This window comes from Jaculus jaculus, chromosome 9 (genome assembly GCF_020740685.1).
Source record: "Jaculus jaculus isolate mJacJac1 chromosome 9, mJacJac1.mat.Y.cur, whole genome shotgun sequence".
Classification (NCBI taxonomy): domain Eukaryota; kingdom Metazoa; phylum Chordata; class Mammalia; order Rodentia; family Dipodidae; genus Jaculus; species Jaculus jaculus.
Genome location: NC_059110.1, coordinates 2,859,413 through 2,872,962, shown reverse-complemented (window position 1 = coordinate 2,872,962; position 13,550 = coordinate 2,859,413). Strand labels below are relative to the sequence as shown.

At 46.8% G+C, this 13,550-nt stretch overlaps 1 protein-coding gene across 1 annotated transcript in view; it reads right to left on the bottom strand.

Moving 5' to 3' along the window:
- LOC101602955 overlaps positions 1 to 13,550 on the bottom strand; it is a 79,754-nt gene that overhangs the window by 29,233 nt on the left and 36,971 nt on the right. The window contains exons 7-8 of the mRNA XM_045158431.1: positions 8,465 to 8,559; positions 1,278 to 1,361 (exon numbers count right to left, since the gene is read on the bottom strand). Of these exons, the coding sequence (XP_045014366.1) occupies positions 1,278 to 1,361; positions 8,465 to 8,559 (179 nt within the window). The remainder of the gene's footprint in view (positions 1 to 1,277; positions 1,362 to 8,464; positions 8,560 to 13,550) is intronic.

Sequence of the window (13,550 nt, the reverse complement as noted above, 5' to 3'; positions counted from 1 at the left end):
CACCTTCTAAATGCTTATGTCTATGTCCATAGATTAATGCTGCTCTCACTTTTTTTGATTTTTCAAGGTAGGGTCTCAGTGTAGCCCAGGCTAACCTGGAATTCACTATGTAGTCTCAGGGTGGCTTTGAACTCACGGCGATCCTCCTACCTCTGCTTCCCAAGTGCTGGGATTAAAGGCATGCGCCACCATGCCCGGTTCTGCTTTCACTTTTGGCTAAAGAAATGTCTCTTTTCAGATGGTGGTGACTGCTGGGGAGACTCAAAACTCATCAAAGGGCTGGAGAGATAGCATTTAAGCTGCTTTGCCTGCAAAGCCTAAGGACCCAGGTTTGACTCCCCAGTACATATGTAAGCCAGATATACATGGCGGTACATGTATCTGGAGTTAATTTGCAGTAGCTAGAGCCTCTGGTGTACCCATTTTCTCTCTCCCTCTCTGTCCCTCTGTCTCTAATAAATAAAAACAGCTGACTGTTGAGCACTGAGCAGCCTGCAGTGGCTCAGGGACTACACAGGAAGAAGTGACAGAAAGAATGTAAGAACCAAAGAATGGGGAGGAGTGTCTGGAAAGGAGCACTGTCTTCCAGACCCGAACTGGTCATTGTATTCATGACTTCAGAGTTGCTGTCATTGTCACCACAAGTAGCATAATATCAGGCCCATCAGCAGAATGAGGGAGGAGGGCAAAAAAAAGACAAACAGGGCATTAAAACAGAAGCAGAAGGCCAGGAAAGCCAGGTGGGGTGGCTCACTGCCTTTGATCCCAGCAGAGGTAGGAGAACTGTCGTGAATTTGAGACACCCTGAGACTCCAAAGCGAATTCCAGGTCAGCCTGGGCTATAGCAGAGAACCTACCTCAAAAAAAAAAAGAGGAAATGGTAGGAAAGAAAAGGGGTTCAGAGGAGGGAAGGGGAGGAGGGGAGACAAAGAAAGGTGGTAGGAAAGGATTAGGTAAATTTTAATAGTTTTTTAAATTTTTTAACAAAAATAAATTAAATTATTTTAAAAGATAAGTAAATTTGAAAAATTAACTGCCTGCAGTGTCATCCTAAAGCCACCCCTCCAGTGTCCCTTACAGCCTCCCCTTTAAGAGAGCACTTCTTGGCTGGGGCTGGGGCTCAGTGGCAGAGCACCTACACAGCACCCCAAGGTCCCAGGTTTGAGCCCCAGCCCCACAAGACAAAAACAACAACGAGAAAGCTTCTCCAACGTCCTTGACAAATGACTTTTGTAAGAACTTTCCTTTCTGTCCCAGTGTTTTCTCCTCCTCCTCACCCGTCCCTTCTCCTCTTCTTCCAATTCTCCGAGGCCTAGCACTAGGGTCTGCGCAAACCCCTTTGGGTGCCCAAGCTGGACCACCTGCGGAGGAGGGAAAGGAACCCAATCGGTGGAGCACAGCACGGGCAGGGCAAGTACTGGCCAGCCCTGGAGCCCCAAAGCACCCCAAAATAGCTCTGCCCAGTGCTCAGGGCTCCGCCGCACCAGCAGAAGGCAGCCGTGTACAGTGCTCAGGGTTAGGGTCAAATTACAGCATGCTCACGTATGGAAATTCTCACCAGTGTGGTGGCGCACACCTTCCATCCCAGCGCTTGGGAGGCAGAGGTTGGAGGATTGCTTAGTTTAAGGCCAGCCTGAGAGTAGATAGTAAATTCCAGGTCAGCCTGGCCTAGAGTGAGACCTTACCTCAAAAAACAAAAGACAAAAATCAAAAAACAAAGTCTCAGCATAATCAATAATTTTTTTAAATAAAATCTCCCAGTGGAGCTCATCCTAGGGTTTGGTTTTGAGTGGGCAGTTCCCAGTGGACAGAACTCAGGTTCTCCAGTGACAGCACCCTTGATATGTCACCCGCACCTGAGCAGGGAACGGTGGGGGGCGGGGGGGCGGAACATGACTTCTGGGAGTTACCCATAGTTCCCTGTCAGGCTTAAGCGTGTCAAGGGCGCTCTTGCCAGGGCCATGAAAGCCCAAATTCAGAAGATCCACACTTGGTTGTTTAAATATCACCCTCACAGTGCTGACTGCCATTGCACACCGACCCAAGTCACATCACTGGCAGAAGCCGTGGCATGAGCTACCTGGTTCAGACAACCACGTGGCCCTGCACACGCAGAAGCTATGACACCACAGGGTGGGCCCCAGACACAGGCGTCCATCCTGGCTGGCACTGTGGGCATCTCCGTCCCTCATCCTCCTCCTCTACAGCTTCCGGTGTCCACACTACATGGCCCTGCTTGTTGACAAACTCTGGGTGGGGGGGGAGGCTCACCTTAAATTCATTTTGAATTTAATTTCAAGTGGCACTTCTTCTCCTTTTCATGTTTAAAACAGTCTTGCCTCATTTGGGTTTTATTTTTTCTCACCTTACTGTGAACCATCCCCTCCTCAGGAGCAGCTTCTGAGTAACCGTGTGGAGCCCAGATGTGTGTGCCTAGCTAGCTCAGACCTAACAGGAGCTCTGGCCACCCGCTGGCTGGGCCAGATTAAAGGAGGGGGCTTTCTCACAGTTTGGTGTGAGCTAGTAGGCCTCCAGCACGGAAGCTAATTTCAAATTCACCTGACCTTGCTGGGCAGAAGGGCTGCTGGGAAGGATGATGCAACAAGAAGCAAGGGCAGGGGCTGAGGGATGGCCCAGTGGTTAAACGTGCTTGTCTGCAAAGCCGGCTGGCTCAAGTTCAATTCCCCAGTACCCATGTAAAGCCAGATGCACAAAGTGATGCATGCATCTGAAGTTCAGTTCATTTGCAGCTGCTGGAGGCCCTGGCACACCCATTCTCATTCTCTCTCTCTCCCCTTATGAAATTGCACTGCAAGAAGGGCCTGCAGGGGCTGGAGAGATGGCTTAGTGGTTAAGCGCTTGCCTGTGAAGCCTAAGGACCCCGGTTCGAGGCTCGGTTCCCAGGACCCACGTTAGCCAGATGCACAAGGGGGCGCATGCGTCTGTAGTTTGCAATGGTTGGAGGCCCTGGTGCACCCATTCTCTCTCTCTCTCTCTGCCTCTGTCTCTCTCTGTGTGTCTGCCTCTCTCAAATAAATAAATAAAAATTTAAAAAAAGAAGGGCCTGCGGGTGTGGAAGACATCTCATAAATGCCGTGCTCCCCGAAGTGTCTGGACAGCGTGTCAGCAGCAGTTTCACCTAAGTCTTCTCCTTTCCTCACTTCTAGAATGAATTTACTAAAAATGATTTGAGATGCTGCCTTTGTATGGCTGCGTGCAAATGAACCAGCCAGCTGTGTGTGCAAATGAACCAACCTGCTGTGTGTGCAAATGAAGCAAGATAATCCAGTGCTTGGGATCGGGCTGCTTTGTCCGGCTCACGGGCGTGACTTACACGTACATGCACTTCAGCAGGCCACTGGTCATTTTTAACTCTTTGTCCAAAAGTCTTTTCCCACAGCATTTTAATTAATGCAGACAGCTCCATAAATAAGATAGAAAAGCCTTATTTGGGCTTGTTTCTTCTTTATATATAATGATGTGAACATCTCATACAAAGCTACGAGACTGAAACTGGGTGGGCGGGGGGGGGTGACACAGGCCTGTCATCCATGAGGATCAAGCGCTGGGGGCTAACTGGCTATACAGTGAGTTTGAGACCAAACACGCAATGAGCCCCATCTCAAAAAAACAAGAGCCAGGGTGGAGAAATGGCTTAGTGGTTAAGAACCCAGGTTCAATTCCCCAGTACCCACATAAGCCAGGTGCACAAGGTGGCGCATGCATCTGTGCATCTGGAGTTTGTTTGCAGTGGCTAACGGCCCTGGCACACCCATTTTTTTTTCTCTCTCTGTCTACCTCCCTCTCTCTTTCTCTTTCAAATAAATAAAATAAAATAAAATAAAAACAAGAGCTAGAGATGTAATTCTAAGGGTGGAGGACTTGCCTATCATGAAGAAGGCCTTGGAGCCAATCTGTAGCACCAAATAAATGGCACATAGATGATAGATAGATAGATAGATAGATAGATAGATAGATAGATAATAGATAGGTAAAGAGATAGATGATAGATAGATAGATAGATAGATAGATAGATAGATAGATAGATAGAGCACTGACATCTTATAAGCTTTCCAGCATATGGACCAGAGAAATAGAGACAGACAGAATGGGCATGCCAGGGCCTCCAGCTGCTGCAAATGAACTCCAGACACATGTGCCAGTTTGTGCACCTGGTTCTACGTGGGTCCTGGGGTCATTAAGCCAGGCAGGCCAGCGCCGTAACCCCTGCGCCATCTCTCCAGCCGCGGCCCTTACGTGTGACGAGCTTTCTGGTGCATGGACCAGTGCCAGTGGCCTGATCGTCACACTGCATCCTGTCCTTAACATCGTGTGTTGTATTTTTGTAGTTGTCTTAGCTCCACATACATTAGCATGCATTTTGAGCTTGGGAGCCATCAGATTTCTCCTAAGTGAGACGCCATTTCTCTCAGAACCACATCCTGGTGGGGGTGGGGGGCCCCCCGGGACGTCCGTCCGTCCACCCACACTGTCAAAGTGGGCCTGTCTGAGGGTTCCCGTTCCATCATCAGCAAGAAAGCACCCCTCCCACTGAGCTCAGCTGCAGTGTTCCCTGCCTTCCTCCCACCGGCCATCTGTCTGGTCTCTAAGCCACACAGGACAGGTGTGAAGTAAACACGTGACATGTTTACCAGCCACCATCTCCGAGTACCACAGGCCGGTGGTTTAAACAGTAGAGGTTTACTTTCTCACCCTTTGAAGGGTGCAAGCCCGCTGGAGAGGGGAGCCAGCGCAGAGCCCTGGGGTGCAGAGTGGCAGGAGGAGAACAAGCTCCCTGGGGCACCTCTCCACCACGGGGTCCCCCTCACGACCTCGCCCAACACAAGCTCCCCAAGCTGCGCAGACCGGCTGCCTTCCCTGTAGGAAGGGTTTCGGCGCCACCCTCCAGCCTGCTGCCTCTGCTCTCTTTCTGAAAGAAGCACTCGTTCACTCTCCTCCCGAAACCAACAACAGCCCTTTACTCCGCGGGACTAAGCAGTGCCCCACACACTCCATGTGGACACATGAGCCTCTTGAGAACTTTGAACACCGGAGGACAGCCAGAAGTGATTTCTGGAGAGATAGGAAAGACGCTGATTGTGTTCAAAAGCACATTAACAACACTATGGGGAAAAAAAAAAAACACAGGAGGCAGAGGTAGAAGGATCGCTGTGAGTTCGAGGCCACCCTGAGATTACATAATGAATTCCAGGTCAGCCTGAGCTAGCGTGAGACCCTACCTAAAAAAAAAAAAAAACAGTCTTCCCTAGGTCATTTGTAAGATTTATTTTGATTCAGAAGTGCTGGTTAGAGCTGAGTCCAGTCATGGGGCCATCTAGCCTCTCTCCTGAGAGCACAATGCATAAGACAGCCGTTTGCTGCAAATAAAACTTTCTGCCACGTTTAGCTGCATGACAGACTGGCCCCAAGCATACCGTCCTGTCTAGAAAACTGAGAATGACGCACGCCTTACGCCCAAGTGTGAGGCCTAGCCCTCCCCAGCCTGCCAGGAGAGCAAGGCTCCGTCAAAGGAGGAGAGCTGTCCTCCAGGCAGCACTGGTCAAAAACAAGTTCAGTGGAGAAGTTCAAAATACGCCACTTCTCCAAGATGCCCAGACCAAAAAAAAAAAAAAAAAACCTTAAGAAAAAAATGTAGTCATGCTGTTGCCCCCATAATGTCACATCCTGGAGACTGAAATGGGAGGCGCACAAGTTCGAGGGCAGCCTGGGCTAGGTTAGCAAGGCTCCAACTCAAAAGGAGAACAACAAGGTGATAAGACCATATACAACCGAACAAAATACTGCAGCAGCACTGAGTCTCCGTATTCATGTTTAGAACCATTTGCGCCAGGCCCTTTCCGTGTGAGCGCCCTCACAGAAGCCTTCCAGTGCAACCACTACTGTTGACCTCTCCAGACGCGGAAGCGGCTTGGAAGGTTGAGAGTCTGTCCAAACTATCTGTTGGAAGTCAAGTTCCAAAGTCAAGCCAGGGGCTGAGGATGTAGCTCGGTTGGTAGCGTGCACAAACCCTGGGTTGGATAGCCAGCACCATACATCGGAAATGCTTGCTCATGCCTATAATCCCAGCACCTGAGACACGGAGGCAAGTGGACTAAAAGTTCAAGATCGGGCCTGGGGAGTTGCCTCAATGGTTAAGGGCACTTGCTTGCAAAGCCTTCTGGCACAGTCAGGTTCTGTTTTTAAGCCACCTATGTGAGCAAAACGCAAACAGAGCAAGCAGCAGCAAGCTTGTTTGCAGAAGGCACTTGTTTGCAAAGCCTGACAGCCTTGGTTCCCCAATGCCCACATAAAGCCACATGCAAAATGTGGCCCATACATGAGGAGTTCAATTGCCATGGCAAGAGGACCTGGTGTGCTCATACATTCTCTTTCTCTATCTACTCGCAAATAGATAAATATATTTAAAAAAAGAAGAAGCTCAGGGACTGGACAGATTGTTCATTTGTTATAGGCATTTACTTGGAACTCATTTACAATGGCAGGAGGCCTCAGTGCACCCGTTGTCTCTCTTCTTTCTCTCTCATAAATAAATAATTTTAAAAAAAGAAGTTCAGAGGCTGGAGAGATGGCTTAATGGTTAAGGCACTTGCCTGCAAAGCCAAAGAACCCGGGTTTGATTCTTCAAGTCCCACATACACCAGATGCACAAGGTGGCAGATGTGTCTGGAGTTTGTTTGCAGTGGCTGGAGACCCTGGCGCACCCATATTCTCTCTCCCTCTTTTTCTCTCTCAAATAAATAAATAAATAATATTTTTAAAGGGGCTGGAGAGATGGCTTAGTGGTGAAGGTGCTTGCCTGCAAAGCCAAAGGACCTCAGTTTGATTCCCCAGTGCCAATGTGAGCCAGATGCACAAGGTGGCACATGCATCTGGAGTTTGTTTGCAGTGGCTGAAAGCCCTAGCACACCCATTCTCTCTCCCTCTCTCTCTCTCTCCCTCTTTCCTACTCTCAAATAAATAAATAAATAAAATTATTAAAAAATATTTTTAAAAAGAATCAGGGGCTGGGAGGATGGCTCAGTGATTAGAGGCGCTTGCTTGCAAAGCCTACTGACCCAGGTTCAATTCCATAGTACCTACATAAAGCAAGATGCAAAAAGTGGTGCATGCTTCTGGAGTTTGTTTGCAGTGGCAAGAGGCCCTAATTTATCGATTCTCTCTTTCTCTGTCTCTCTCCTTGCAAATAAATAAAAAAAGTTCATGGCCAGGTGTGGTAGCACACACCTTTAATCCCAGCACTCAGAAGGCTTAGGTAGAAGGATCACTGTGAGTTCAAGGCCAGTCTGGGGCTACAGAGTGAATGCCAAGTCAGCCTGGGCTAAAGTGAGCCCTACCTCATGAGGGAAAAAAAAAAATCAATGTCATCCTCTGCTACTTGGTGAGTTCAAAGCCAGCCTAAGATATATAAGACTAAAAAAAAAAAAAAAAAAGTCAAACCCAGGGCTAGAGAGATGGCTTAGCAGTTAAGGTGCTTGCCTGCGAAGCCTAAGGACCCAGGTTTGATTCTCCAGGTCCCACATAAGCCAGATATACAAGGTGGCTATGCATGGGGAGTTCATTTGCAATAGCTAGAGGCCCTAGCACACCCATTCTCTCTCCCTCTTTTTCTCTCCCTCTCCCTCTCTCTGTCTGTCTCAAATAAAATTAGAAAAAAGCCAAACCCTGATTTCCTTGCTCCATTACTGAGCGATTCCACTGCCCATCCCAGCACTGCTACGGAGGAGTATGCCACCAAGAGCCCAGCAAATAAGATCCCGCCTGGCCTCCAGACACCATGAGCCCCACGGCGCCTCCCGCCATGATGGGCCCGGCCGCCCGGTGAGCCTCTGCAGGCCATTTGCGTCACAAGGACCCAGCGGCTACTGCTCTGCTGTTTCGCTCCTTGTGAGTCCTGTCCTTCATGTGGGTCTCTTCCCTAGACATAGCTGGAAGGTGGACACCATGATGTTTTTTAACATATGCCAAATGAAACTATGTGGATTCTGTAAAAGATATGATATTACATGCAGTAGGAATTTACAACTTCCTGTTGTACCAGTTACTTTCTTTTCTATGCTTTTTTTCTTAGATATGGACATATTTAATATGTAAACATCACATGTTGGTACCATCCTTTCCCTCCTCCCTGCCGCTTTTCTGAAGAGGCCTTCCTCGTTGGGGATGCAAGGCAACCCCATGGGGATTGTGGGTCACTCATTATGGGGATGGGGGAGAGGCAATGTCTCTGTGTAAAGTATCCCAACTTGTGGCTCTAACAATTTTTCTTTCCCCTCTTCCGCAAAATTCCCTGAGCCACGCTGGGAGCCAGTTACTTTCTTAATGGCTATTTTAATGCTAAATAATTTAAAAGCTTGTAATACAGCAGGCATGAAAACAGCTTTTCCCAATAGAAATGAAAATTCAGCATTAGAGATACAGTTCCCACGTCTGAGGAACAGCTCACCTGAGTGCCCTGGTGGAGCCCGTTGTCCTGAGCAGTACCAACCCGCAGCCTGACTTCCTTTCTCCTGGGAACAGCAAAAGCCCTAGGGTTCATCACTGGAGAGAGAAAATTGAGAGTTACTAGGAACCCAAATGTGTGATAAAATGTCCAGTACCCTCTATGCAAAACAAGTGTGAATTCATTGAGATAGACTGTTTAATGTTTCAGATGTCGCTTAGTCTTTGAACAATACACCATTCTAATCCCATCACCTGGGAGGAAGATCAAGAATTTCAGAGCTAGCTGCTATACCGAGAGACCCTGTCTTAAAAGACTTATTTTAAAATGAGAGAGAGCAGAGTGTGGTGGCACACTCCTGTAATCCCAGCTATTTGAGAAGCTGAGACAGAGCAATTACAAGTTCAAATCTAACCTGGGCAAACTAATAAGACTGCCTCAAAAAATATACATACATATATATATGTGTGTGTGTGTACATATATATATATATATATATATATATATATATGTACATATATATATGTACACACACACACATATATACATATACACACACACACACACATATATACATACACACACACACACACACACACACACACACATTAATAAAGGGCTGGGGGAAAAGCTGAGTGGGATAGCACTTGCCTAGTGTCCTAAGGCCCTGGATTCCAGTGAGAGCTTTGATGCACTTAGAAAGATTTCTCCTTCACTCCTTCACACTACTCATTTACAGACTAGAGAAAATTATTTTCTTAATTTTTAAAAATTTATTTATTTGAGAGAGAGAGAGAGAAAGGCAAATGGAGAGAGAATTGGCATGCCCAGGCCTTCAGCCTCTGCAAAGGAACTCCAGATGCATATGTCACCTTGTGCATCTGGCCTACGGGTGGGTCTTGAGGAATCGAAATTGGGTCCTTTGGCTTTGCAGGCAAGTGCTTTAACTGATGCCCTAGAGACAATTATGAATGTCCAAGAGCAGAGCACTGATGGTCGACACACTTCTAAACTGACCATGGCTTTCTGCCTTCACAACAGTAAGGCTAGTGCTCTCTAACGCTGATTTATATCCTAAATTACCCTTGCCCGGGTGGCCCAGCTTCCTGCGTTCATTCAGAGAGACCCTCAGGCCGAGTCTCCGCAGTTTCCACTCCTGACGCACACGCGGACAAGTCACTGTAAGGCGCATAGGCCCCTGCAGCCGTGACACTGCCAATGGCCGTCTCCTCGCCTTCCCCAAGCTGGGACACCAGCACGCCCCAGGCTTTGCAGAGCAAGGGAAGTGCGCCCCCTTCAGGAAGTCGGCCCCACGGCAGAAAGAGCAAGGGGCGCTATCCTCCAGCACATGTCCCCAACATTTTCACGTGAACTTCCCATTCTCACAAACCAGGACAACTGCTGATAAAGAATGATTAGGCCATATGCTGCCAAAGTGAGTCCTCAGACGAGGAAGGGCGTGATCTCCTCTGAGAGCTAACTTTTCGTGTGGAGTCTGAGAAATCCGCTAGAGGAGGCAGAGGTAGGAGGATCGCCAGGAGTTCGAGGCCACCCTGAGCTACACAGCAAATTCCAGGCCAGCCTGGCTAGAGTGAGACCCTACCTTGAAAACCAGCAAAAGAAGGAAAGAATGAAAGAAAGAAGGAAGGAAGGAAGGAAAGAAGGAAAGAAATCTGCTAGAGCCAGGCACGGGGGCGCACTCCTTTAATCCCACCATTCAGGAGGCAGAGGTAGGAGGATCGCCGTGAGTTCGAGGCCACCCTGAGACTACATAGGGAATTCCAGGTCAGCCTGGGCTAGAGGGAGACCCTTGAAAAAACCAAACCAAAGGAAACCAAAAAATAAATAAATAAATAAGAAAGAAAGAAAAGAAAAAGAGAGGAAGGAAGGAAGAAGCCTGTTAGACTGATGTGCATAATATGTATGTGCGTGAATACTTGTGTGTGTGTGTGTGTGTGTGTGTGTGTGTGTGTGTTTGTAGAGGTCAGAGGTTGATGTTAGGTGTTGTCTGTCTTCCTCAGTCACACATAAATACACACACACACACACACACACACACACATATATATATATATATATAAAATGTAGCCCAGGCTGGTCTCAAATTCACTATATGGGACTATAGGTACATTATGACTGAATCACACTGAATTCTTTTTTTCGAGGTAGGGTCTCGCTCTAGCCCAGGCTGGCCTAGAATTCACTATGCAGTCACAGGATGGCCTTAAACTCATGGCAGTCCTCCTACCCGTGCCTCCCAAGTGCTGGGATGTAAGGCGTGTAACACCACATCCAGCTTAAATGTCTTTTCTCCTGATTATGCACATTAAGTTGTTCCTAATTAGACTAATGAATATTCTATATGAACATTTTTGTACACATCTCACTACGCATGTAAGGATTTTCTGTGACAATTACCTTAAAGTAGCTGGGGCACATAGTGTACATATATCCAATGTTACTGGTAGTTCTACACTGCTGTCTATAGAACTTTGTATCAATTACATAGTGTTTTCTTTGCTTAATGTTTGAGATATTTTGCTTATCAAAAGAATATAGAATAAATTTAAGTGAATGAAGAACATGGGTTAAAAAGAAAACAGAGGGCTGGGGAGATAGCTCAGTGGATAAGGTGCTTCCCTGCAAAGTCAAAGGACCCAAGTTCAATTCCCCATGACCCACATAAGCCAGACACAAAAGGTGGCACAATCATCTGGAGTTTGTTTATAGCAGCTGGAGACCCTGGCATGCCCATTCTCTCTTTCTCTCTCTCTCTCTCTCTCTCTCTCTCTCCCTCTTTCTCTGTGTCTCAAATAAATAAATAAAAATAAAATATTTTTAAAAATCATCAAGCTGGCACCAATTTCCTTTAAACACTGTGCAGGTTAAACATCACCTGTAAAGGCAGACCACAGGTAACAGCAAGAAATCATACAGAAATGGGATCAGAATTCCCACCCACCCAGAGCTATGACCAATAAAAGATCATTCTTCTTACACTGGATGCATTCTGTTTTAGAGAGTAAGCCCTGTTTCATCATCTTCATCTGCAGTCCTGTGAAAAACTGAGAACTCACTTTTTATTTATTAATAAAATGTAATTCAATTACCTTAGGTCGATGATTTGGTGATTTACTCAGTAAACTCTCTTTGTTTTTTATTTTTATTTATTTATTTGAGAGCGAAAGAGGCAGAGAGAGAGAGAACAGGAACGCCAGGGGCTCTAGCCACTGAAAACAAACTGCAGACATGGGCACCACCTTGTGCATCTGGCTAACGTGGGTCCTGGAGAATCGAGCCTCGAACTGGGGTCCTTAGGCTTTACAGGCAAGCACTTAACCACTAAGCCATCTCTCCAGCCCTCTCTTTGTAACATTTAAGTTATTTATAAAAATGTTAAAACTGGGGCTGGAGGGACAGTTTAGGGGTGGAGGTGTTTGCCTGCAAAGCCAAAGGACTCAGGTTCGATTCCCCAGGACCCACGTTAGCCAGATGCACAAGAGGATGCACGTGTCTGGACTTGGTTTGCAGTGGCTAGAAGCCCTGGCACACCCATTCTCTTTCTCTCTCTCTCTCTCTCTCTCTCTCTCTCTCTCTCTCCCTCCCTCTTTCTCTGTCAAATAAAATAAATTAAATTAAATTAATTTTTTAAAGTTAAAGCTTTCATTCTTAAAAAAAAAACAAAAAAAAAACAGAATTCTGTTCCCTTGAAAGTATTTTGCCTCACCATTTTAATGAGCAAAAAAGGTGAACTTGAAAAAAAAAAAAGTTAAACTTGGGCCTGCCATGGTCACCTCTGTACCAACGCTGCCTTGGGGCCCAAGAAGCTTAAATCACAGAACTAACTGAGATAGGGCGGCAGGAGTCTGCTAGGTGCTGTGGGCTCGTATCCTGGGTCAGTCAGACCAGTGATCTCAAAGGCCTCCAGCCACCCAGGAGAGACTGATTCATTTGCCCTTTCATGGTGTTGGTCTGAATTCCATTGACTCTCAGATTTCTGACATTCTATACTTGATCATAATCAGGATCAAATAATAAGCTGGAAACAGGGTGTGGTGGTCCACATATTTTTGGAGGTAGAGGTAGGAGGATTGCCATGAGTTCCAAGGCCTACCTAAGACTACATGGTGAATTCCAGGTCAGCCTGGGCTAGAGTGAGACCCTACCTCAAAAGAATTTTTTAAATAGGAACATAAAAATAATAATTAGCTGAATGTGACACCCCCCAGAAGCTAAGTGGCTCTGTGGTGGCAAGGCCTTTTGGGAATTGTTGATTGCTACCTATCTTGGGAAAGTAAATTTACAAGGAAAAAATTTTTTGAGACAAGGTCTTGGCCTTGAACTCCCTACATAGTAGAGGATGACTTTGAACTCCTGATTCTCCTCCCTCCACCTCGAGACTGCTGGAATTACCCACGCACACCGCCCCCCTGGTGCTGGGGATAGCGCCAGAGCCAAGGTCTGCAAACGGGATCAAAGCCCCAGCTCAAATTGATGAAATTCTCGCAGTCTCACTTCAAAATCTCATGTTCTCAAATGCTGAGACATTTCTTGGGGACATTAGACTATCAACTACATGTGTTTGCACACTGTGCTTAGCAAGAAGCAAAGAGTCAATGTGTCTCACGATCAGAAAACGCCGACTGGAGAACAGGAAAAAAAACTATCTTTGCTCAAGGCTCAGAGGGAAGTCACTTTCCAATATTATTTTATTAACAAAACAAAGTATTAAAAAACAGTATCATTTTTAACCCTTTAACAGCTGTCATAAGAGAGAATCCAGCTGTCAGATGATGTCACTACTTATAGGACCTACTGCTAAAAAGTTCACTTACCTAAGTCAACAATTGCTGGGCATGATGGCTCACCACTTTAGTATCAGAGGTAGGAGGATCCGTGTAAGTTCAAAGCCAGCCTGAGACTACACAGTGAATCCCAGGTCAGCCTGGGCTAGAGTGAGGCCCTACCTGGGGACAGGGACTGGGGGAATACACAATAACCAGGGCACTCATGATACATGCACACCTTTAATTCTAGCACTTGGGAGGCGGAAGTAGAGGATTGACATGAGTTTGAGGCCAGCCTGAGA